This window comes from Babylonia areolata, chromosome 6 (assembly GCF_041734735.1).
Source record: "Babylonia areolata isolate BAREFJ2019XMU chromosome 6, ASM4173473v1, whole genome shotgun sequence".
Lineage (NCBI taxonomy): Eukaryota > Metazoa > Mollusca > Gastropoda > Neogastropoda > Buccinidae > Babylonia > Babylonia areolata.
In genome coordinates this window covers 5,552,581-5,579,646 of record NC_134881.1, presented here as the reverse complement: position 1 = coordinate 5,579,646, position 27,066 = coordinate 5,552,581, and the positions used below count along the sequence as shown (strand labels likewise).

Sequence of the window (27,066 nt, the reverse complement as noted above, 5' to 3'; positions counted from 1 at the left end):
AAATTAGGCACAAGTACAGTTGTAGACCAGCATGTTTCCTCCCATAATAAGAAAGGGTGAAAATATAAAGGAATGCCTGCAGCCAATCTTTAAATATAAATCTTCACTTTAGTTTCCTTCTCTTTGGGTCAAAGGTTCCCTTTTTTCTCGCAAAACGAAACAATTCACATTATTAACAATTTAGTGTGCATGTATATGGTAAATAACAAGAGTTACTAATATGCATGCATGAAAACAGATAAGCAGCACTGACTTGAAGTTGTGTATCTTGTAAATGGAGAGTGTTACTTTTCTTTATTGTTGTTTAATCCTTCACTCTCTTCGCATCTTTGTTCTTGCACATCAATTTTAAGGGTTTTCTGTGACGTGTGGATATCCCAGAACAGTTGGCATGTATGGCAATGTGACATTTTTCCATAATTATATCAAGAGCAGGAACAGCTTGCAGAAAAATAGTTTAAAGGCCACACTTTTTGTTTGGTCTCAAGCTATGTTCTGGGAACAACTTTTCCTCTGTGCGTCAGCAATAGACATCAGATTAGGTTGTGTTTTTTTCTGTGGCGTTTTCATTTGTGAACCAACAAAACTGAGTCAGAGAGTGTCTCATATACTGTACAGGGACGTGGGGGGGAAGAGAGAGAGGGAAGGTAATATACTCAAGTAAGGCTATAAGCTGCAACTACTTTCAATTTCTCCACTTGCACAGGACATGAATCAGACCTCTGCCAGAGATTGCACCACTGGGTCACAGTACAATTTAACAATTTTTCAAATGCAAAAAAAAAAAGTCTTTTATTATTGCATGGTATGGTATGGTATGGATACTTATCTAGTGCCTATCCTCGGTAAGAAACCTAAGAAACGAGTCATTTGCACAACAGGCTGCCAACCCGGTAAGAACTGAAGGAAAGCTGCCTTCAGGCGCTCACCATTCGTTTTATTGCCACATGTTCTTTTACATGCACTAAATGCTTTACACGGGTATTCAGTGGAAACGCAGGCCTTTCTTCAGTTCATGTACACTTGTGACTTCCAGTAGTACATGAACAGATACATGATGATCAAGAATAAGAAAAGTAACTGTTACACATTTTTCAAATTTCTGATTGATTTTTAGACTAAATTTTGTGCAAGGATGTTCATGAAGAGGATATTTTGGACAGCATGAAGAGATATCTTCACAAGGTCCTGATGAACAAAATAATTTGTTTCTGCAATGTTTGAAATGATGTAAGAACTAGTGGATATTGATATAACATATTCATACATGCATGCACACACACACACACTATTTCAATCCTTAAAAATAGTGGTCAAACATGTAAACTCTACATTTCCAAACAACGTACAAAACAAGATCACAAAAACATCTGACACAAGTCAAAATCATTATTACAACACTTTATAACATCTCATGGAATACGAAACAAAGCCAGATGTCTTAAAAATGAAAGAAAATGTTTTCTCACATTACATATACAAAACAAAACCTAACAAACAAAAAAATAACACAACACACACATACTTCCACGTCATATGGAAACCCAGCTGGTTTTGTAAAGAATCAAGGAACTGTACATGCTGGAAAACAATTGACTGGTGCTTACCAGCAACTTCGACAATTGCACCAATGGAAACAACACACACACAATCAACACGTTTCAATGGATGTTAACTTGTCGTTTTTTATACAGTCCAAACCTTGGACGTTGGGATGTCAACAACAACAAGTACACAGCTCAACAAATGTGTGTGTGTGTGCGTGTGTGTGTATGTGTGTACATACGAAGACTTAAAAAAAACAAAAAAACGTTTCCACTTCTGTACAGACAACAAAGATAATAGGGCTTGGATTTTTATGTATATCAAACATATAAATAAATACAATCAACAAAACCATAAATTATTAAACAGCTAAATCAACAAGGAAACATGGATATTAACAGCATAAATCTGAGGTACAAATGAACCATAATTTTGAAGAGGGGTTCATACCCCTCTCGCCCCGCCCCCCCAACCCCCTCTAAGTTTAATCCCTTTGTGCAAGTTTTTTTGTTTGTTTTTTTTAAACAGTTGTTTAAGCCTTGACCATTGAAGACAAACCGATCAGCCTTTTAGCAAAAGCTGTCTGCATAACCCAGTTCAAGTCTCAAGCAATCAGCTTTTTTTTGTTGTTGTTGCATTCCATTATCTGTGGGCTGCTGCACTGATGTTAACCCAACAATTTTGGCCGCAACGTTGAAGCCAAAAAATCAAGAAAGAAAAGCTTTCTATATAGAATCATATAAGAAAGCACTGATATTCCTTGGAAGTTTTCTTACGATCACTGGAACAACTTATATGTGACAGCATCTTTCCGATCAGAAATCATGATTGGTAGCTTCTGTTTTGAATGTCTAACAGAAATTATGATGGTTTTTGTTCCTGCTCTAAATTACTTTGTGCTTGTGAGAACGGGTAAGTGTAAAAGCCATAAATCTTTAAAATGAGGATATCCAACAAACGAAACTGGACAAAAAAGCAACCAAAAAAAAAAAAAAAAACCCAGTCAACCAGAACATCTTGACATCACACCCATGCACTGTTTACAAAGTGTCTGTAGAGCTTCCAGTGCTGCCTTCCAATCCAACTTTTTTTCTTTTCTTTTTTTTTTTTTTTAAATTAGAGTCAAACAATTTCTTTTTTTCTTTTCTGTTTCTTAATTAAATTAACGATTTCCAAACACAACGCAGAAAGTGGGACCTCTGTCTGGATGAGGTGACGTTACGCCTTCGCCCTCACCTGAAACCTTTCACGCTGCCTGCAGTTCAACGAACGATTGTCGCTTCTGTGCACTTGACACAAGTGACACAGCTCACACACTTTCCAAGTCACAAGGATTCCAAACCCATACACAATGTCTTGGGAGTCCAGTTCTTGCAGGCAGCTAGCCGTATAACTGCCTGCAGCGTAGGAAAGTCCCCGTTTCTGAGGAAGGGAGGGACTGTAGGGTGGAGGGGGGGGAGGGTTCTATGTTGAAGAGAGGGGGCCTCACGACCTCACTTGGAATGGGAGGCAAGATCCTGTGGACAACGGCGAATGACAGAGACTTGTTTGCTTTCCTCGTCCGAGGACGTGTTGCCAAACATGTTAGCTTTCAGGTAGAACATGTCCACTGCAACAGACACAAAACACATGGCCCATTTAAAAAAAAAAAAATGTCTTTCGTGAAAAAAAAAAAAAAAGACCGAAGAAAGACAATTCATTTTACATTGTCATTCTTTGTTCTTTTTCCAGTAGCATGTTTTCATTGTCATTCTTTGTTCTTTTTCCAGTAGCATGTTTTCATTGTCATTCTTTGTTCTTCTTCCAGTAGCATGTTTTCATTGTCATTCTTTGTTCTTTTTCCAGTAGCATGTTTTCATTGTCATTCTTTGTTCTTTTTCCAGTAGCATGTTTTCATTGTCATTCTTTGTTCTTTTTCCAGCAGCATGTTTTCATTGTCATTCTTTGTTCTTTTTCCAGTAGCATGTTTTCATTGTCATTCTTTGTTCTTCTTCCAGTAGCATGTTTTCATTGTCATTCTTTGTTCTTTTTCCAGCAGCATGTTTTCATTGTCATTCTTTGTTCTTTTTCCAGCAGCATGTTTTCATTGTCATTCTTTGTTCTTTTTCCAGCAGCATGTTTTCACTGTTTGACTGTTGTTGTTATATACTTGTAAAGGGCTCAATGTTGAAAACTTAAGTCACTGAATACCACATTGAACACTGAGATATCCTTCAGACAGTTTGATTATACACAGCTCACACACACACACAGATACACACATACATATATACATCATATATGTACATACACACCACAGACCTTTAGGAAGAGATAACATTTCTAACCTGTTCGTCTTCACCAAAAAAAAATGAGCAGAACAATTTTCCAACTTACTTTTGGGAATCTTTGGCAGATCCAGCTTCCTTTTAAACCCAGCCACTGAAAAGAAGAAAAACCACACTGCTTGAATGAGACCTTCTACTTCTTCTTCTTCTGCGTTCGTGGGCTGCAACTCCCACGTCCACTCATATGCATACAAGTGGGCTTTTACGAGTATGACCGTTTTTACCCCGCCATGTAGGCAGCCATACTCCGTTTTCGGGGGTGTGCATGCTGGGTATGTTCTTGTTTCCATAACCCACCGAACGCTGACATGGATTACAGGATCTTTAACGTGCGTATTTGATCTTCTGCTTGCATATACACATGAAGGGGGTTCAGGCGCTAGCAGGTCTGCACATATGTTGACCTGGGAGATCGGAAAAATCTCCACCCTTTACCCACCAGGCGCCGTCACCGTGATTCGAACCTGGGACTCTCAGATTGAAAGTCCAACGCTTTAACCACTCGGCTATTGCGCCCGTCTTGAATGAGACCAAGTTTTGTTTCAGTTTTTTATTCTTTCTTTTTTTCACTCATGGAACATATTTCTTCGTAATCTAAGTCTGACTGAAAAGAAAAACTCAATAATGAAAATCTTATCATCAATATCATTATCACAATAACCATCAACATCATCATTATCACTATCATCATTATCATCATCATCAGTATTATCACTATAATCATCATGACTGCTATTACTATCGCCACCACCACCACCATCATCATCTTCGCTATCACTAACATCACCACCATCATGACCATAATCATCATCATAATCACTATAATCATTACCAATATCATCATCATCATCATCATCATCACCACCACCACCACTACAATCATCACTACAATCATAACACTATCATCATTATCATCATCATAATCATCACTACAATCATTAATCACCACCACCACCACCACCACCATCATCATCATCGTCACTACAGTCATGACACTATCATCACGGTCATCATCATAATCACCACTATAATCATTATGAATGTCATCACTATCATCATCAATATCACTATCATCATCATCATCACTATCATCATCATCATCATCATCACTATCATCATCATCACTACCACCATCAGCAGGGCGATGCCTGAAGCAGTGACTGACCTGAGGAGGAGGTGAGCAGCATCTTGTAGACCTGCCTCATGCGCTCCATGTTGATCTGGCTGACCTGTGCATGGTCCACCATGGGCAGGGGGTAGTCCTTGCCGATGATGCACCGTGACGCTTTCTGCACCCCTTCCGGGGCAGTCCACGGCTCGTAGATGTACTGCGTCGGGAAGTACTTGAGCACTGGCAGATAGTGCCTGCAAAACCACATGCCTGGCAAGTTTACTATGTGGCAGTAGTAGTAGTAGTAGCAGTAGTAGTAAAAGTAGCAGCAGCAGTCTCTAATCTTATTTCTATCCATTCTAAGTGATGTACTGCCTCAGGAAGTACTTGAGCGCCAAGACATACTGCATGCAAAACTGCACGCCTGGTATGTTCACTCTGTGGCAATAGAAGTAGTAGTTGCAGTACTGAATAGTAGTAGCAGTAGTAGTGGCAGTGGTGCATCAACAGCAGTAGCAGCAGCAGCAGCAGTAGTAGTAGTAGTAGCAGCAGCTACTTCCCTTGGAAGAGCAGCCCTAACTTCACAGAGAGATCTGTTGCAACAATGAGTAATACAATAGCATTTTGAAAGGGTGTGTGGAGTACAACCTTGACACGTAGGACTTCCCTAATTTGAAATGGAACTTCAAAGTAGCACTGTCCTCCTCCTCTGCAGTCATCATCAATATAATTAATATTGTCAGATTAAGAGGCCTTTAAAGCTCTGCTCTCATGGTGGCCTCAGCTTCAATCCCTCCTCCACTTCCATGTCAGGGGCGAGTTCCTGTTCAGGTCTTTTGTTGTCAGCAGATTCATGAGGGACTGTTGACGGAGGGATGTGGTGGTGGTCTGTACTCTAGAAGGGATGCTCACTCAGGCTGGGTTCAGGACCAAGTGATTACTGTCATCAGGAGGGGGATGACAAGGTGGTGTCCAGCATGCACTGAATCAGACCAGGCACTACTCAACATCAAGAAAGTGACTCAACAGCAGAGCAGGGTCTCCTCTGGTGTGTGGCTTCCTGGTGACCTAACACTGATGGCTCCCTGTGGACTGCTGGCATTCAGACTGCGGAAAACAAACCTAGGACAGCTATGTACAGGGGTGGGGATGGGGGTGGGTGCAGCGGTGTGCAATGAGCAGCATGGTGATAGGATGGGAGGGGAGGGGATGGGGGTGGGTGCAGCGGTGTGCAATGAGCAGCATGGTGATAGGATGGGAGGGGAGGGGAGGGGGGGGGGGGAGGAGGTGGAGGTCGTGATACCACTGAAACACTGAAATGGTGCAGATGACAGGACAACAAACAAACAAACAAACAACAAAAAACAACAATCATCAGAAACCTGACGTTTGCCATGACACAGAAAGAAGACAAAAAGACAAGAGTTGGGTGTGTGTTTGTGTGTGTGTGTGGGGGGGGGGGGGGGAATGAATCAATGAAGAATGTTCAGCTCAAGCTCTGACCTGACAAAGTCCCCAGTGGGGTCGGCCCTCTTGCCGAAGTTGACAGGGCAGTAGCAGTGGAAGAACTGCTGGAAGAAGGCGCTGCACGACAGCCACATCCAGGTGCCGGCGTTGACGCTCCAGTCCCCGTCCAGCAGTAGCTCGTCAAACACCTGTCCACATCACACCACTCCTCATCATCACTCTGGCACAGTCACACGTGTCGGCAGGTACAGCGCGGTCTGCCTGCCTGCCTACCTGCCTACCTACCTACCTACTCCCAAGTCTGTGTTGGTAATAGAACATTGAGTAAAATGAAAACTGTCAACATAATACAGTATATCAATGATGCATGTTTGATAGAATTTTTTAACAATATCAGAAATGAATATACTGCAAAATTTGACGTGTTTGTACATTAATTTTGATAAAAGAAGTAAGCTGCCACAGGTAATGGATAACATAATTATATTAATCCTTTAACACTTTATAAAAAAACAAAAAAAACAAAAAACAGAAACAACAACAACAACAAAACAATTTTTAAAAAACCTGGTGCTCCTTGAAGCTATGTCAACATGAATACATGCCATGATGTGACATTTGGTATCTTGTTTATCTTGTTCTTTATTATTTGTTATTGTTCTTCATCTTATTATTACTATTATAAGTATTATCATATTGAAAAATAACCCTTGTATCTCAACACAACAAAAAATTGAAGGAGGTGGCAAAAAAAAAAAAAAAAAAAAAAAAAAAGTCTATGATATCAGGGTTCCCATAGATATAACCAAACAAAATTCCATACCTTTTCCCCAGAACATTTCCAGACAAGACTAAATTTTCCATACCAAACACAAAGCTAAACTGAATCCAAAACTGCGTCTGCTTCACAGGTGACGAAAGAGACTGGCTGATATCCTGATATTGATGTCCGATTTCCATCTCGCTTTATTTCTTTTTTGTCTTATTTGTTTGCTTTAAAAATGCATTAAGCCCCCTTTTTTTTTCTTTCTTTTTTTTTCAAACAAATATTATGTCAAAGGTTTGAATGAAAATTCCAAGACTTTTCCAGACCCTCAAGGGCAAAACATTTTCCCCCCAAGACCTTTCAAGCCCTGGAAATTGTTCTGCCATTTTCCCCCCAGACTCTTCCAGACTTCCATGACTGTACAAACTTTGATGTCAATGCCTCTGACCATGTACATCACCCAGGATCTTTCAGCTCTTCAAACACCAGTCCACAACATCCCCTCTTCAAACAGCAGTCCACAACATCCCCTCTTCAAACAGCAGTCCACAACATCCCCTCTTCAAACACCAGTCCACATCATCCCCTCTTCAAACACCAGTCCACAACATCCCCTCTTCAAACACCAGTCCACAACATCCCCTCTTCAAACACCAGTCCACAACATCCCCTCTTCAAACACCAGTCCACAACATCCCCTCTTCAAACACCAGTCCACAACATCCCCTCTTCAAACACCAGTCTACATCCCCTCTTCAAGCAGCAGTCCACAACATCCCCTCTTCAAACAGCAGTCCACAACATCCCCTCTTCAACCCCTCTTCAAACACCAGTCCACAACATCCCCTCTTCAAACACCAGTCCACATCCCCTCTTCAAACACCAGTCCACAACATCCCCTCTTCAACCCCTCTTCAAACACCAGTCCACAACATCCCCTCTTCAAACACCAGTCCACATCCCCTCTTCAAACACCAGTCCACAACATCCCCTCTTCAACCCCTCTTCAAACACCAGTCCACAACATCCCCTCTTCAAACACCAGTCCACAACATCCCCTCTTCAAACACCAGTCCACAACATCCCCTCTTCAAACAGCAGTCCACAACATCCCCTCTTCAAACACCAGTCTACATCCCCTCTTCAAACACCAGTCCACAACATCCCCTCTTCAAACAGCAGTCCACAACATCCCCTCTTCAAACACCAGCCTACATCCCCTCTTCAAGCAGCAGTCCACAACATCCCCTCTTCAACCCCTCTTCAAACACCAGTCCACAACATCCCCTCTTCAAACACCAGTCCACAACATCCCCTCTTCAAACAGCAGTCCACAACATCCCCTCTTCAAACAGCAGTCCACAACATCCCCTCTTCAAACACCAGTCTACATCCCCTCTTCAAGCACCAGTCCACAACATCCCCTCTTCAAACACCAGTCCACAACATCCCCTCTTCAAACACCAGTCCACAACATCCCCTCTTCAAACACCAGTCTACATCCCCTCTTCAAACACCAGTCCACAACATCCCCTCTTCAAACACCAGTCCACAACATCCCCTCTTCAAACACCAGCCTACATCCCCTCTTCAAGCAGCAGTCCACAACATCCCCTCTTCAAACAGCAGTCCACAACATCCCCTCTTCAAACACCAGCCTACATCCCCTCTTCAAACACCAGTCCACAACATCCCCTCTTCAAACACCAGTCCACATCCCCTCTTCAAACACCAGTCCACAACATCCCCTCTTCAACCCCTCTTCAAACACCAGTCCACAACATCCCCTCTTCAAACACCAGTCCACAACATCCCCTCTTCAAACACCAGCCTACATCCCCTCTTCAAGCAGCAGTCCACAACATCCCCTCTTCAAGCAGCAGTCCACAACATCCCCTCTTCAAGCACCAGTCCACAACATCCCCTCTTCAAGCACTGCCACCAACATGGTGAGCACAACCATGGTACAACATTGGACTTTCAACCTAAGAGTCTTGGCTTCAATACCAGTATCATGAGCAGCTGGCTGGGTTTCAGGGTAAAGATTTTTCCCCCATCTCCCAGGTCAGCAGACGCACAGACCTGCTAGTGCCTTAACCCCCTTAGCATGTATACTCAGGCAGAAGATCAAATAATAAAGATACAGGCCATAGTGACGATAGAGACCCCATAATCCATTTTCGAGTTCGGTGGGTCATGGAAACACAAATATACCAGACATGCACAGCCCTGAAATCGGAGTATGGCTGCTTATATCAGTCAGTCAGTTATGCCCATCACTCCCCCCAGAGCATAGGCCGCTCACAACAGTCCGCCAGAGTCCTCTGTCCTGGGCTGCCCTTTCTAATTGTCTCCAGGTGTGCCCCATCTTCTTGGTGTCTGCCTCGAGGTCACGTCACCAGGTGTAGCTTCCGTAAACTCACGGCTTTCACCACATGGCATCATATGTCCTCTTGACGAGGACTCTTCCTCTTCCAGGGTAGTCATCTCTTGGTCTGTTGTTGGCGTTTCTGTAGCAAGCTGGTTTTTTACAGGGTAGGGTTGCTAGCCCCACGCCCAACCCTCCTCACTTTTTCATACAGGCTTGGGACCGGCATAGGCAGAGTTGCTGCTTATATGGCGGGGTTAAAATCAGTCATAAGCGTACTAGCCCATCTGTAGATGGGACTTGTAGCCCATCACCGCAGACTTAAATCAAACAGAGATGGAGATGAAGGCTGGGTCAGGGGTGCTTACCTACCCACTACCAAGTCCATTAACCTCTTCACTGCAGCTGACCAGTAAGCCTGTCAGTGATAAAACGGTGATAAAACAGAGCTTACAGGTCAGGACACCAGTCGCCATTCTTTTCATTAGGACTTCTTCCTCTTGGCATTGCATCATTTTTGTTTGTTCAGCAAAATAATTTGCGTCACTTAAAAAGTACACAGAAAGCAGTGATTGCACTCACGATTCATGCAACAATGATCCCATTTCACCCAAGGCTCAGCAGGTTAAGGGATTGATATTAATGCCTCAACATCTCCCCACACCCATCCCTCCACCTTCCCCACTCCCTGTCCTCCACCACCACCACCGTCACCGTCCCCCGACACACACAGACACACAGACACACACACACGTTCTCCTCCAGACACCAAGCCCCCACACCCCTCCAACCCTACCTTCATGCCCTCTTCCCAGGAGATCCAGAGGTCGCCGCGGGTCAGGAAGCAGGCGATGGCGTGTCGGGCCAGGTGATGCACCCACCCCTCCTTCTTCAGCTGAACCATGATGGCATCAATCCACGGGAATCCCGTCTGTCCCTGGCCAGCCCAACATGCATTGTATTGTATTGTACTGTGTTGTATCGTATTGTACTGTATTGTGTTGTACTGTGTTGTGCTGTATTGTGTTGTGTTGTGTTGTGTTGTGTTGTGTTATACTGTACTGTTTTGTACAGTCTGTATTGTTTTGTATTGTGTTGTACTGTGGTGTATTGTATTCTATTGTAAATCTATTCTATTTGTATGTGTGTAGTATTATATTTGAACTTCACTGCACTGTACCATACTGTACTGTCTTGTCTTTTCTTGTCTTGTATGTACTGTGCTGCACTGCACTGAACTGCACTGCATTGGACAGCATTGGACTGTATTATACTGTACTATATTGCATTGTATTGTATTGTATTGTACACACACACACACACACACACACACACACACACACACACACACCTCTGCCCACTTTGCCAGGCCCTCCGGATTGTGATCCCAAGGGATCTGAACACACATGCTGTTCCCAACCATCTTGTCAAAGTTGGGGTTGTTGGTAGCCACCGAGTAGAAGAACTCGCGCCACAACAGCTGCCCGTGTAAGGCCAAAGGAGGTTCCTGCCCCTTCTTCACCTGCCCAAACATTTTTTTTTTTTTTTTTTTAATATATATATATATCATAATTTCCAGCCTATAAGGTGTGCACTGCATAAGGCGCACACCCCAAATTTAAAGAAAAAAGTTATTTTGAACATGCATAAGGTGCACACGTCACGTATAAAGCATACGCATCCGAAAAGCCACATTTGCCAAGAATGATGAAAAGAGAAAGTTCTCCATGTTGACTGGAGCAGAATGGCTCTACTGACCCCTGAATGTTTGTTCCCTGAGTTGTGACATCATTTTCAGAAACAGGATCAGAATCCATGTTGTTCTCATCTGCTAGGTCTACTCACATCTGTTACGCTCTTTGTCAGATGCTCATTTTTCACAGCAAAAGGGAGAGAATTGCAATCACGTTCACTTTGAATCTAGCATCGTGTGCAATTTTGGCTTCAGTTCAGTGCTATGGTGAACGTCAACAATGTCGACGGGCACAATAGCTGAATGGTTAAAGCGCTGGACTTTCAATCTGAGGGTCCCGGGTTCGAATCATGGTGACGGCGCCTGGTGGGTAAAGAGTGGAGATTTTTACAATCTCCCAGGTCAACACATGTACAGACCTGCCAGTGCCTGAAGCCCCTTCGTGTGTATACGCAAGCAGAAGATCAAATACGCACGATAAAGATCCTGTAATCCATGTCAGCGTTTGGTGGGTTATGGAAACAAGAACATACCCAGCATGGACACCCCCGGAAACGGAGTATGGCTGCCTACATGGCGGGGTAAAAACGGTCATACACGTAAAAGCCCACTCGTGTGCATACGAGTGAACGTGGGAGTTGCAGGCCATGAACACAGAAGAACAGAAGAAGAAGTCTCTCATGTTGGAGGGGGGTTGGGGGGGTCGGAGGGGGGGGTGAAGAGAGAGAGAGAAAGAAAGCGACAGAGAGAGAAAGAGATTCAAGAGTCAAGATTCAAAAACTTTATTACTCAAGGATCGCCCAGTCTTCTAATCTGTCCTTGTGACAACAATAACAATAATAACATTAACGATAACGACACAACAATAATAATTTTGTTAACACTTATACATCTACTGCTACTACTACGAATAATAATCACCATCATCATCAGATGATGAGAGAGGGAGAGAGAAAGAGAGACAGAGAGAGAGAGGCCATGAGTGGTTTCATATAATTTGTACCTTTTTTTTTCTTTTTCAAGTAATGCATCTTGCACTTTTAAAGAGAAAGGGCATTATACAAATGTACATTATCTGTTTTTTTTCTTTTTTTCTTTTTTTTTTAAAGAAATTAGACATCAGGAAGTGCATAATAACCAAGTGGTTCTAAGAGCACTGGCTTTTGGTCTGAGTTTGATTCCAGAAGCAGCTGGTGAGTAAAACCCTTATGGGCTGACCCGCTTCATTTGTGGACACCCACGGAGAAGATCAACTATACATATTAAAATCTTGTTAAACATGTCACACACTGAAACTGATGGGCAAAACAGCCAAGTGCTCAGAGAACAGGGCTTTTTAGAGCCCTTGGTTCAAATCCCTCCCGTGCCTGGTAGGTTACCTCACTCCAGACGAATAGTTTTCTCCCTTGCTTTTCCTTACAAACCACCCATTTCTTAGGGTTAGGAAAAAAAATTGTAAAAAAATAGAAAATATAAAGTAACTGAATGAAACTCACTGTACTTGACCCACTGACCCCTCTCCTCACGTCACGAGAACGCCCAACTAAAAGCATGAATGCCCTTGGAAGTTGTCTCAATGGTGTTCAGCTTGTGAGTTAGCTGGTTTCTTTTCCTTCTTTCTTCTTTCTTTTTCTCTGTCTTTGCTTTTAGACCCAACCCCCCTGCCCCTATTCCCGCTTTTTCTATACATACCATCATTCTGAAATGTACACCCACCTTTTTGTAGAGTTCCGTGAGCTTCCAGTAAAACAGGCGCGGAGACAGGCAGCCAAACCGCAGGTACGGGCTGAGACCGGTCTGACTGGGAAACAGCGACTGGGGACTCATCTTCGGCCTCTCAAAACTGGCCACCCATGCCTGCAGCATAGAAACAGCCGTGTAATCATTCAAACAAGGGTGTTGTTTGAAGGCATGAAGACACACAGCCGACCAAACAAGCGACACGCACGCACAGAGGTTACGAGCACACTCCCACAGAGGTCTTTCACAAACACATACAAGCAAACAAGCAGTGTGTTTTCTCCTGTTCAGCAAACTTGATTGATGCCATACCTATGATTGCTGTGCTGCTGTCAGAAAGTCCTATCAGTAATTAACGTGTGGAGCGTGTCCATATATACCAGTAGTATGCATGCTTCTAACCTTGAAATATGTTGGTTCCAGTTTTCAGAAGTGTTTCTTTCCGTATTTTCACACAGATGGAGATGAGAAGAAAAAAAAAATCACAAAGAAATAAAAACACAAGATTAGTTTCATGCCAGTCTTCTGATTCAACATGAGCAGGACGCCCCCGACTAAGTTGCTTTCTGAATGACAGTTATCGCTTTGTCGCAGAGCTAGAGCTAGACTGAATTAGCTCCTGCCCCAGAGTGGAGAACACCGTCACCACATTCCCCATCCCAACAGTTCCCCCCTTCTCATCACCCCCCCTGAATCTGCTTCTTCTTCTTCTTCTTCTGCGTTCACTCGTATGCACACAAGTGGGCTTTTACGTGTATGACCGTTTTTACCCCGCCATGTAAGCAGCCATACTCCGTTTTCGGGGGTGTGCATGCTGGGTATGTTCTTGTTTCCATAACCCACCAAACGCTGACATGGATTACAGGATCTTTAACGTGCGTATCTGATCTTCTGCTTGCATATACACACGAAGGGGGTTCAGGCACTAGCAGGTCTGCACATATGTTGACCTGGGAGATCGTAAAAATCTCCACCCTTTACCCACCAGGCGCCGTCACAGTGATTCGAACCCGGGACCCTCAGATTGACAGTCCAACGCTTTAACCACTCGGCTATTGCGCCCGTCACCTGAATCTGCTGACACTGGAGACCTGATCACAAACTCACCAGACCCATGGGAATGGAGACAAACTCAAAAACAACTTGGATCACCACAAAAGCAGGGGATGAAAGGCCACAGAAACTGGTACAATTTTCAGGTTTTCTGCTTTGCTTTGGTTTTCTTCTAAATCATGATGAATGAGGCTGAGGATGATCACACTGCTTACTGTTGTGCAGATATGTTATCATTGGGGATCATGATAATAATGAAGAATGTGTACTTTGTTTGAATATATTGTCTTTGTTAGCTCATAAATTATGTTGTTTCTTTGTGTCTTTTATATATTCATTTGCATTTGTCTTTGTGAGTTTATCAAGCACCCAAACATCATTGTCAACAATGGTTGTTTTTTGTTTGTTTGTTTGTTTGTTGTTTATTGCTGCTCTCAAGGCCTGACTAAGTGCGTTGGGTTATGCTACTGGTCAGGCATCTGCTTGGCGGATGTGGTGTAGCGTATATGGATATGTCCGATCGCGGTGACGCCTCCTTGAGCTACTGAAACTGAAACTTATTGCTGCTGCTTGCACTTTTAAAAAAACATGACAACAAATACAAAAATACATGTTTTTTCAAAGTACAAATATACCCCCCCCTACATGCACAAACCACAAACCAAACGCAAGTCTGAGAACATACAAACATACAGAAACGGACTGCAAAGCAGACAGGGAGACACAGAGCAGGGAGACACAGAGCAGACAGGGAGACACAGAGCAGGGAGACACAGAGCAGACAGGGAGACACAGAGCAGGGAGACACAGAGCAGACAGGGAGACACAGAGCAGACAGGGAGACACAGAGCAGACAGGGAGACACAGAGCAGGGAGACACAGAGCAGACAGGGAGACACAGAGCAGGGAGACACAGAGCAGACAGGGAGACACAGAGCAGGGAGACACAGAGCAGGGAGACACAGAGAAGGGAGACACAGAGCAGACAGGGAGACACAGAGCAGACAGGGAGACACAGAGCAGGGAGACACAGAGCAGACAGGGAGACACAGAGCAGACAGGGAGACACAGAGCAGGGAGACACAGAGCAGGGAGACACAGAGCAGACAGGGAGACACAGAGCAGGGAGACACAGAGCAGGGAGACACAGAGCAGACAGGGAGACACAGAGCAGGGAGACACAGAGCAGACAGGGAGACACAGAGCAGGGAGACACAGAGCAGACAGGGAGACACAGAGCAGGGAGACACAGAGCAGACAGGGAGACACAGAGCAGACAGGGAGACACAGAGCAGGCAGACACAGAGCAGACAGGGAGACACAGAGCAGGGAGACACAGAGCAGGGAGACACAGAGCAGGGAGACACAGAGCAGACAGGGAGACACAGAGCAGGCAGACACAGAGCAGGGAGACACAGAGCAGGCAGACACAGAGCAGGCAGACACAGAGCAGGGAGACACAGAGCAGGCAGACACAGAGCAGGGAGACACAGAGCAGACAGGGAGACACAGAGCAGGCAGGGAGACACAGAGCAGGCAGACACAGAGCAGACAGGGAGACACAGAGCAGACAGGGAGACACAGAGCAGACAGGGAGACACAGAGCAGGGAGACACAGAGCAGACAGGGAGACACAGAGCAGACAGGGAGACACAGAGCAGGGAGACACAGAGCAGACAGGGAGACACAGAGCAGACAGGGAGACACAGAGCAGACAGAGAGCAGACAGGGAGACACAGAGCAGACAGGGAGACACAGAGCAGACAGAGAGCAGACAGGGAGACACAGACAGGGAGACACAGAGCAGGCAGACACAGAGCAGACAGGCAGACACAGAGCAGGGAGACACAGAACAGACAGGGAGACACAGAGCAGGCAGACAGAGAGCAGGGAGATAGAGAGCAGGCAGACACAGAGCAGGCAGACACAGAGCAGGGAGACACAGAGCAGGCAGACACAGAGCAGGGAGACACAGAGCAGACAGGGAGACACAGAGCAGGCAGGGAGACACAGAGCAGACAGGGAGACACAGAGCAGGGAGACACAGAGCAGGGAGACACAGAGCAGGGAGACAGAGAGCAGACAGGGAGACAGAGAGCAGGCAGACAGCAAAAAGGTGCTCCTGAAATGCTTGTGAACTCTTACAAAAAAAACTGGCCATCTCTGGAACTCAAAGTTCAAAAACACACAATCAATCTATAATACAGAATTTAACAAACACAGTGAAAATGACAACACAGCACACAACAGGCAAGCAGAAACTTCTCTGTAAGGGTTTTTTTTTAAAAAAGAGAGAGAGAGAGAAATGATAACTTTACTTGTAAAGTATATCATAGATACAGATAGATAGATAAAACAGACAGACAGACAGGTAGATAAGATAGGTAGATACATACATATATACATACACATATACAGAGATCCATATATCATATATTTAATATAAAAAAAAATTTAAAACCACCTCTGTACCTTTCTCTCCAGGTGCCGGTGTATGCGTGCCAGAGCTTCAGACTCCCCTCCACAGAACTTGCTGGGTCCCAGGTTGTCCGTGTCGAACCCTGCACAAGCAAGGGATCCAGTTCAGCGCTTCCTTGTTGCTTCACAAAGTGTTTCCATTAATGTGGAGAGGTGGCCTCTCCCTAATGTGTCTGCCTAGGAAGCCAGAGAACCTGATGGTGTGGGATCGCACCCCGCACTCACCAGAATTTTCTGCCCCTCTAACTAGACTTTGAGTGGTGGCCTGCGAGATGGGGTGTAGAAATGAAAGCAGTCGTGCTGGCCTGCAAGATGGGGTGTAGAAATGAAAGCAGTCGTGCTGGCCTGCAAGATGGGGTGTAGAAATGAAAGCAGTCGTGGTGGCCTGCAAGATGGGCTGTAGAAATGAAAGCAGTCGTGCTGGCCTGCAAGATGGGGTGTAGAAATGAAAGCAGTCGTGGTGGCCTGCCAGATGGGGTGTAGAAATGAAAGCAGTCGTGGTGGCCTGCGAGATCGGGTGTAGAAATGAAAGCAGTCGTGGTGGCCTGCAAGATCGGGTGTAGAAATGAAAGCAGTCGTGCTGGCCTGCAAGATGGGGTGTAGAAATGAAAGCAGTCGTGCTGGCCTGCCAGATGGGGTGTAGAAATGAAAGCAGTCGTGCTGGCCTGCCAGATGGGGTGTAGAAATGAAAGCAGTCATGGTGGCCTGCCAGATGGGGTGTAGAAATGAAAGTAGTCATGCTGGCCTGCAAGATGGGGTGTAGAAATGAAAGCAGTTGTGCTGGCCTGCCAGATGGGGTGTAGAAATGAAAGCAGTCGTGGTGGCCTGCAAGATGGGGTGTAGAAATGAAAGCAGTTGTGCTGGCCTGCAAGATGGGGTGTAGAAATGAAAGCAGTCGTGGTGGCCTGCAAGATGGGGTGTAGAAATGAAAGCAGTCAAAGAGGTGGGAAGGGGCATATTTGTTTATCCATTCATAAAACAGAGTGCTGGTTATGCACTGTATTCTGTGTGAGACTGGGAGCCAATGGAGAAACTGCAAGACAGGAGTGATACGTTCAGATCTTTTCTTTCTGAAGACGTGCTGGGCGGCAGAGGTTTGTATCTGCTGAAGGGGGTGAATGAAAAAGCAGGCAAACCAGACAAGAGAGAGCTTACAGCAGTCCAGGTGAGAGAGAATGAGACAAGCGACAAGTTCAGATAATGCGTCAGTGGACAGATATTTCTAAACAGAACTGCTGCACTGTAAAAATGCACAAAATTCTAGGTATAATCATTTGAAATACAGCAATGACGGGCGCAATAGCCAAGTGGTTAAAGCACTGGACTGTCAATCTGAGGGTCCCGGGTTCGAATCACGGTGACGGCGCCTGGTGGGTAAAGGGTGGAGATTTTTACGATCTCCCAGGTCAACATATGTGCAGACCTGCTAGTGCCTGAACCTCCTTCGCGTGTATCTCCAAGCAGAAGATCAAATATGCACGTTAAAGATCCTGTAATCCATGTCAGCATTCGGTGGGTTATGGAAACAAGAACATACCCAGCATGCATACACCCAAAAACGGAGTATGGCTGCCTACATGGCGGGGTAAAAACAGTCATACAGGTAAAAGCCCACTCGTGTACATACGAGTGAACGTGGGAGTTGCAGCCCACGAACGCAGAAGAAGAAGAAGAAGAAGAAGAAATACAGCAATGATCTATTGATCAACATTTTGGGGAAGATGTTAAGAAAAAAACTGAGGTTTGGGGAGATGGGTCAGGGGGCAGGGGTGTGTGGGGGGCTCGGGGGGGAGGGGGGGCCCTGGAGTGGGGGGGGCGGGGTGTGGAGAGGTGGGGGGGGGGGGTTGTTCACACTCACCCAGTTCATCCAAAGTGGGCACGCCATACTTCTCATCGTGATTATCAGAAACTGGGGTGCGGGTGTGCTGAACAGTGACGGCAGTCACCGGGTCGAGGGGGGTTGGAGGGGGTGGCAGGCTTGACAGGATGGACTGGAAACGACGGTAAGTTAGCGGAGGCTGATGGTTGTTGGCCTCCAATATGCTGAAACAGAGGTCATGCAATACATGCCATAAATCTAAATGTAACCTTAAGATGCTTTCTTTGGACTCATACTGGAAGCTGAAAGTGCAGTAGATATAAAATATAATGTGGTCAGGGCACCTAATTTTCAACCTGAGGGTCTAGAGTTCGAATCTACATTGCAGCACCTTGGGCATGAAAGGTGGGGACAGGGTTTGTTTTTTTTTTCCAGTCTCCCATGCCAACATAGTGTGCAGACCTGCTGGTGCCTTACTCTCCTCTCCTTCAGGCCTCTGCACATGCAGACGATCAAATACACATGTCGCAGATCCCGTCATCCATTTCAGTGTTTGGTAGGTTATGGAAACATGAACGTAACCAGCACCAGCAAGAATATCCCCAGCAAAAAAAACAAAAACAAACAAAAACCGTCAAAAAACAAGTCATGAGTTCTTTTTTTCAGTGCACCAACAGTGCTGCACACAGGACCTCAGTCCATCATCACCTCATCCAAATGAACAGACACTCCATTTGACTTTTATCAGTCAAACGTGGGAGAAAGGGTGAGACTGGGATACCAAGCCAGGCCCTCACAGACAGTGTACTGGCAGAGAAGCATTTTAACCATGCTGCCACCTTCCTCCTTAATACAATACAATACAATACAATGTAATGCAATGCAATACAATGCAATGCAATACAATACACAATACAATGCAATGCAATGCAATGCAATGCAATGCAATACAATACAATACAATAGATGGAATATGTCCAATGAGAAGTGAAGTAGCTCACTGCTGGAGGTTTACATACAATAGAAGAGAGACTTTCAATGAAGAAGGGAAGTAACTCACTGCTGGAGGTTCACATTCAATGAAAGGGAGACTTCCAACGAAAAAAGGGAAGTAACTCACTGCTGGAGGTTTACATACAATAAAAGGGAGACTTTCAATGAAAAAAGGGAAGTAACTCACTGCTGGAGGTTCACATTCAATAAAAGGGAGACTTCCAATGAAAAAGGGAAGTAACTCACTGCTGGAGGTTCACATTCAATGAAAGGGAGACTTCCAATGAAAAAGGGAAGTAACTCACTGCTGGAGGTTCACATTCAATAAAAGGGAGACTTCCAACGAAAAAAGGGAAGTAACTCACTGCTGGAGGTTTACATACAATAAAAGGGAGACTTCCAACGAAAAAAGGGAAGTTACTCACTGCTGGAGGTTTACATACAATAAAAAGGAGACTGCCAATGAAAAAAGGGAAGTAACTCAATCCTGGAGGTTTACATACAATAAAAGGGAGACTTCCAATGAAAAAAGGGAAGTAACTCACGGCTGGAGGTTTACATTCAATGAAAGGGAGACTTTCAATGAAAAAAGGGAAGTAACTCAATCCTGGAGGTTTACATACAATAAAAGGGAGACTTCCAACGAAAAAAGGGAAGTAACTCACTGCTGGAGGTTCACATTCAATAAAAGGGAGACTTTCAATGAAAAAAGGGAAGTAACTCACTGCTGGAGGTTCACATTCAATGAAAGGGAGACTTCCAATGAAAAAAGGGAAGTAACTCACTGCTGGAGGTTCACATTCAATAAAAGGGAGACTTTCAATGAAAAAAGGGAAGTAACTCACTGCTGGAGGTTCACATTCAATAAAAGGGAGACTTCCAATGAAAAAAGGGAAGTAACTCAATCCTGGGGGTTCACATACAACAAAAGGGAAACGTCCAAAGAAAAGGGATGTAACTGACAGCTGGATTTATACGTACAATGAAAGGGAGACTGGCAATAAAAAGGGAAGCAACTCACTGCAGGAGGTTTTTAAAAGGGAGGCGTCCGATGAGAAGAGAAGTAACTGACTACTGGAGTATCACATACAATAAAAGGGAAGACGTCCAACGAGAAGCAAAGTCACTCACTGCTGGAGGTTGTACAGGGTGTGTGAGGACCTCACCACCACCTCCACCCCCAGCTCTGCAGCCAGGGCACAGATGGCCTGGTCACGCTCCTTGCCATAGGGCTCCGGGTCCTCCTCAAACGTCAGCTGGGTGATGTTCCATTCCTGACAAAAGGCAGGACACGACAAAGTTTGTATTAGCTGGAATTTCTGACAAGACAAGACAAGAGTCTCTGTTAGCCGAGTGATGTTCCATTCCTGACAAGACAAAACAAGGCAAGATAAGAAAGTCTTTATTCACAATGGTTAGAATAGATAAGTGAAGAACTTGCTTTTTTCACATGATGTAACCAGCCCTCGTCCTACTGAAGGAGAACTGAAAGCAAAATAAAGCAAACTGTGAAGGAGCATAAAATACGATCAAAACACAAAGAAAACACAGGATACATCACGACAATCAACCCCCATACTTCCCAGTTACCCCTCACCAAACACACAGACAGACAAGCAGGCGGAAAAAAAGGCAGAGAAAGAAAGTGCAATCACACAAACATGTAATCATTCAGAAACAGCAAACCATCCGAAAGCTCAAGTCACCACACAAAGGAGAAGAAACACCTATCAAGGTGACTGCACATGACAAGACAAGACTGTCAAATCTTTATCATACAAGTCTGGCTGACAATAAAGTGCTTTTTCCATGTCAAACATGCTCAATTGCACTGTCCATGTATAGTAATCTGCTTTTAACTCAACAAGAAAATATGCGTTTAAACACTAAAATGACAACTTACAAAAATAACCCTACACAGACATCCAACGAAACACTAACAGTCATTCATGTACGTTCATGCGCACACAAAAACCGTCACGCACAACACTCAACATACAATACATAAAATATAAAATATCACATTACCTAAATGATCAAATATCATATCTGTTTATCACAACACCAGCATCACATCATTTTTAATAAAATCTGAATGCCTAAAAACCAATCACATACATCACAATGTCGAAATAAAGCACAACACGAATCACAATACTTCAAAATCAATCTCCCTCTCCCTCCTTCTCCTGCAAACAATACCTAACAACCAATCAACATGGGTTTAACATAAGACTACCAATGGGGCTTTTTTTCCTTTACTTTTTTTTTTTTTTATGTGTGCTGCCTTTGCTTGTGATGGGGGGCAAAGAAGAGAAGTTTTTTTTTTCATCAAATCAGTCCCTTCAGCGCATACAAAACTCTGCTGCCCGACTCGTCCTCAGAAAGAAAAGATCTGAGCACATCACTCCTCTTTTGCAACATCTCCACTGGCTCCCTGTCTCACACCGAATAAAGTACAAGATCAGCACTCTATGTTATAGATGCATTCACAAAACTGCCCCTTTCTATCTCTGCGTCTGCCTTCACCTCTACACTCCATCTCGCTCACTACGATCGGCTTTGGATCCACTCTGTTTACGCATACCCAGGTTCAAACACTCGACTGTTGGCCGCCGTTCTTTCTCTGTCTCTGGACCCTGCGATTGGAATGAACTTCCTCTTTCGCTTCGTCAAGTCTCCACACTCAGCTCTTTCAAGTCTGGCCTTAAAACCCACCTCTTCCCAAAACAGCCTCCCTTGCCTGCCCTTCCTTGTCTTTAGTTTCTACAGTTTTAGAGTTATGCATGTGTGTGAATGACTGGTGCGAAAGCGCTTTGATTTGTCTCTGCACAAGATTCAGCGCTATATAAATACCATTATTATTATCATTATTAAAAAGGTTAAAAAAGGAAATATTATGATTAGTATTTAAAAAATGGGGTAAAAAACACAGAAGAAAACAAAGGTTACACTTACTGTTCAAAACCTATATAACTGTAACAGTGTAAGTGAACATCAAATTGAAGGTTTGAGCATAAAGAGCCAGGAGGAGACAAAGAGAGAAAGAGAGAGAGAGAGTGAGCAAGAGAGAGAAAGAGACAGGAGGAGATGAAGAGGGGTGGGGTAGGAGCAGAGAGAAGGGAAGAAAGAAAGACAGAAATAAGACAGAGACACAGAGAAAGACAGCGATACAGAGACACATGACGGGAAACAAAGATATGATCAACTGATGAGTGGGAGACACATAGATCATCACGATATTAATCGTCTTTTCCATGTTATCATAATATTACACTTGTTCAATAACAGTCACACGTCAACTATTCTGTGTACCTGTATGCTTTTCTGAAGGAAATAAGATTCAAAACACAGATGTAACATAACTAATATGCATATCGCGTAGATCTGTGGATGAGGCAGAGCACTGGTCACCCAGTCTGAGGATCCTGGGTTTGAATCTCGGCTGTACCCAGAGGGTTGTTAACTTAGTTAAGGGTACAGACTTTTTTTTTCTTTCCGATCTCCCATGTCAACATTATGAGCACACCCAGAAGTGCCTTCATCCCCTTTTCATATCAAATACTGACGTGTGTGTGTGTGTGTGTGTGTGTGTGTGTGTGTGTGTGTGTGTGTGTGTGTGTGTGTGTGTGTGTGTGTGTGAGAGTGAGTGAGTGAGTGAGTGTGTGCATGTGCGTGCGTGCGTGCGTGCGTGTGTGCGTGCGTGTGAGAGTGAGTGAGTGAGTGTGTGCATGTGCGTGCGTGTGTGTGTGCGTGCGTGCGTGCGTGCTTGCATGCATGCGTGCATGCGTGTTGGGCGTGCAACTGTACTTGAACTTATGATAGTTATAATATATATATAATATCCATCTATGTATGAAAGTGTTAAAAAAAAATCCTACTGTATTTGTCTTTGTAGAATTCTTTATTCATGTTTGTGTCATACCTGTGCTATCTCCCACAATCTTCATTGTGACCCTGGTGCACTCAGTAATAAAGACATATTTATATTCTATCATATTCTGTACAGAACTGAAGCCAAATAAATCATTAATGAATTATTCCATTTTACCGGGTCAACAGATCTGCTAGTGCCTGAAGATAAACTTCACACTTTAATTCAAGGGTCCATACCCCTGTTTGGTGAATTATGGAAACAAGAACATACTCTGATTGCTCACCCCTGCAAACGAAAAATAGCTGCCTGCATGGCATGTAAATACAAATAGTCATACATGAAAAATCCCATTTGTACACAGGTGAACACACGAGTTCTTGCCAACAAACACAGAAGAGAAAGAACAAAGGATTTAAATGGCCCAAACATGCTGTCTTTGACCACGCCAAAATTCAAGTTCATTTTTGTTGTTGTTGTTTTTTTGTTGTTTTTCCTTCAATTTTTGATTTTTTTTTTCTTTCAGCATCTGTGTAAAGTCATTTTTGACTCACTTGTGTAAACAAAGTGAGTCTATGTTTTAACCCGGTGTTCGGTTGTCTATGTGTGGTGTGTGTGTGTGTATGTGTGTGTGTGTGTGTGTGTCTGTGTGTGTGTGTGTCTGTGTCTGTGTCTGTGTCTGTGTGTCTGTGTGTCCGTGGTAAACTTTAACATTGACATTTTCTCTGCAAATACTTTGTCAGTTGACACCAAATTAGGCATAAAAATAGGAAAAATTCAGTTCTTTCCAGTAATCTTGTTTAAAACAATATTGCACCTCTGGGATGGGCACAAAAAAATAAAAAATGAAGCCTAATTATATGCAAACTGCATTTACTGTTATATTTATATTTTTTGTATTCTCTAAACTTGGCACTTTGATCTGATATTCTGACCCAACAACAAGAGCAGTCATTATTATCATTTTTTGTTCAAACAGGAACTTCTTTTGCTAAGCATGGAAGTTTTATTTATTTTGCAAACGTTTTGGTGCAGATAGTAAAAATGGGAAATTACTCTGAAATTAATGCTAGGGGACTTAATTCGCTTTAAACTGCTCTTTCTCATCTTAAACATTACATTTTGAAATTATACACAATACATAAAAAGCTTGGATTTTTTTTCTTTTCTTTTTTTTTTTCAGTGTATCACAAGTGAATCTTGAAGGCCTTGCCTCTCTTGTTCACTATATCAAGATTTCTTTACCTCCATTTGTTCTCATTCACTACCCTGTTGTTCAGTTAATGGAATGTGCGTGTGTGTGTGCGTGCGTGCATGTGTGTGTGTGTTCGTGCATGCGTGCAGGCATGCATGTATGTGTGTGTGCATGTTTGTTGATGGCAGCTTGATGAGTCCATGGCTATGTGTGACAAAGAAATAGGAAAGAGAGGAAGAAAAAGAAAAGCAGATAACTTTGTGAAACAGAAGAAAGAGGGGAAAGAGGTCTGCATGTATGTCTTTGTCAGTTTGTGCGTGCCATTTGAAATGATGTTGCATAAAATCTGAAAGCCGTAAACAGCACACCTTCCCATGAACAATATCCATTGACAGAAAATATTAACATCAATACAGATGAACATTGAATAAAGACAACTATTCAGAACCATAAAACACTTTGATGCAAACCTTAAAAATTCTGGAAAAGACATCTGCAGGCTGCCCTCGGATCACAAACAAACGGCTGTTGAGTTTACGTAAGCTACTGTCCAGATCTTCCAAACTTTCTAGCAGAAACCTGCAAAATGAATTTCAAGAAATAGTTGTACAAAAAGTGCACATTGTATCTTATCAGGCACATATGCATGCATACATACAAATATATACATGCAGGCAAACATGCACACACTCTACATAACATCACAAAGATGGAAGAAAAAAATCTTTCAATTGTGAGTCATTTATCATCTGTCAAATTTTACTACAAAGCTATCTGATATTAAAACAGTGCCACTAATTTCCAGTTTCCAGTTTGTTTTTTTCTTGTTTGTTTGTTGTTGTTGCTGTTGTTGTTGTTTTGCATTAAGCATAGCTGTCTTCAGTTTAGAAAATCAAATGCAGTTCAGTGTGCAAATCAATTTCTTTGTGTTTATCAACAAAAAACAAACAAAAACAAAAAAGTATCATGTTTGAAACAAAATACATAACCTTTTTAATCCCAATCAATGCCATATTATACAAGACTACAAAAAATATTCTCTTAGACCACACCATTTGGGAAAGTGGGAGGGTTGATGGTGTACAAAACAGACCCCATATATGATATAACAAACAATGATCCCACACCCCCACCACCCTGCCCCCTCCTCCAAGCCCCCCATATTGTAATATACTTATAACTCTGTCTGTCTATAGATCTATCAACCAATCTATCTATCCATATATTATAATTGTCACATACAACAACAGTGTACATACAAACATTTGCTTGTCTGCATATATATATTATATATGTGTGTATTATATCTGAAACCATTTCTTCCTCACCCCACCGCAGACAAAGAAATGAACTGAACTTTACCCCTTACACTTGTTAGTTTCATCACCTGTAGTCATCAATGACCATCATGACTAATATGCACTTTTCAGTGTATAACATACTGTAAAATTAACTTTTAATTTATCAGGCTTCAGCAACTTGACCAAGGCCTACTCATATATATTGCTTCACCCATTGGTGAGCTTTTATTCATCTGTTTACTTGTGTATGTGCATGAGCATGTGTGCTGTGTGTGATGTGCGTACAAGTGTGTGTGTGTGTGTGTGTGTGTGTGTGTGTGTGTGCACGAAAGACTGACTAGTCATGTAGTTAAAAAGTTATAGGATCTAACTGGAATTCTCACTGTTAGCCCAAAATGCTCTTGATTGGGTTTGTCTTTGAGTCCCTAAATCACAACTGAGACAGCCTTCTCATGGGCCTGCTTGATAATGTGTTTCAATTTTCCTGCCAAAATTGGTGGTGGTAGTAGTAGTAGTAGTGGTATATAGATGTGTGTGTGTGTGTGGTGTGTGTGTGTGTGTGTGTGTGTGTGTGTGTGTGTGTGTATGCATGCTCTCAAGGCCTAACTAGTGCACTGGTTTATGCCCGCTGCATGGTCAGACATCGTCCACAGATGTGGTGTGGCATATCCGAAGACAGTGATGCTTCCTTGAGAAACGGAAACTGTGATTCAGTTCAAACTCACACCAGTTTTACTCAATCTCAGCTTGGCACTTGACCATCTGAGCCAGCCAGGCACTCCTATGATGTATGCAGGTCCCCTTCAAGTTCAGTGTTTTTGCTTTTATAGTTTTTGTACGTTGCATCTGAGACGTGATAAATATATGAAGATTAATTGTCAAAATATTGATCCAAAAAACTGTTCATGCCGTTGAAGATTTTTCATGAACATTCATATCAGGTACATCTTTTAATGAACAGGAAGTGAATTTCAGATATTGAAAAAAAGATTAATTAATTAATTAATCAATAAAATGTGCAGTTATGTTGGCTTGTAAGTTGTATGTGTTTCAGATCTTAGCATTTATATGCACCATTCAAATCTGACCTGAATATCTTGTTCAGTCATTTCGAATTTAGCCTCTGTGTGTGTGTGTGTGTGTGTGTGTGTGTGAGCGAGCGCGCAAGCGCGTGCCTGTGTGTGTGTGTGGCAGTGCAGGTGTGTAATTTACTAAAATACGTTCCTCGTCATGCTTGAAAATATATCATTAAATTAGAAAAATAAATCATTAAATTTAAAACATGAACACACACAACCCTTAGACTATCAGTGTTCCACGTATTCTGCCCGCGACT

At 43.3% G+C, this 27,066-nt stretch overlaps 1 protein-coding gene across 1 annotated transcript in view; it reads right to left on the bottom strand.

The window, feature by feature from the left end:
* Positions 1 to 1,386: 1,386 nt before the first annotated feature.
* Positions 1,387 to 27,066, bottom strand: part of LOC143282689 (cryptochrome-1-like) — a 26,538-nt gene continuing 858 nt past the window's right edge. The window contains exons 2-12 of the mRNA XM_076588368.1: positions 24,900 to 25,008; positions 20,492 to 20,634; positions 18,407 to 18,591; positions 16,543 to 16,631; positions 12,994 to 13,134; positions 10,936 to 11,106; positions 10,381 to 10,521; positions 6,487 to 6,638; positions 5,038 to 5,237; positions 3,922 to 3,966; positions 1,387 to 3,154 (exon numbers count right to left, since the gene is read on the bottom strand). Coding sequence (XP_076444483.1) covers positions 3,039 to 3,154; positions 3,922 to 3,966; positions 5,038 to 5,237; positions 6,487 to 6,638; positions 10,381 to 10,521; positions 10,936 to 11,106; positions 12,994 to 13,134; positions 16,543 to 16,631; positions 18,407 to 18,591; positions 20,492 to 20,634; positions 24,900 to 25,008 — 1,492 coding nt within the window. The 3' untranslated portion in view covers positions 1,387 to 3,038. The remainder of the gene's footprint in view (positions 3,155 to 3,921; positions 3,967 to 5,037; positions 5,238 to 6,486; positions 6,639 to 10,380; positions 10,522 to 10,935; positions 11,107 to 12,993; positions 13,135 to 16,542; positions 16,632 to 18,406; positions 18,592 to 20,491; positions 20,635 to 24,899; positions 25,009 to 27,066) is intronic.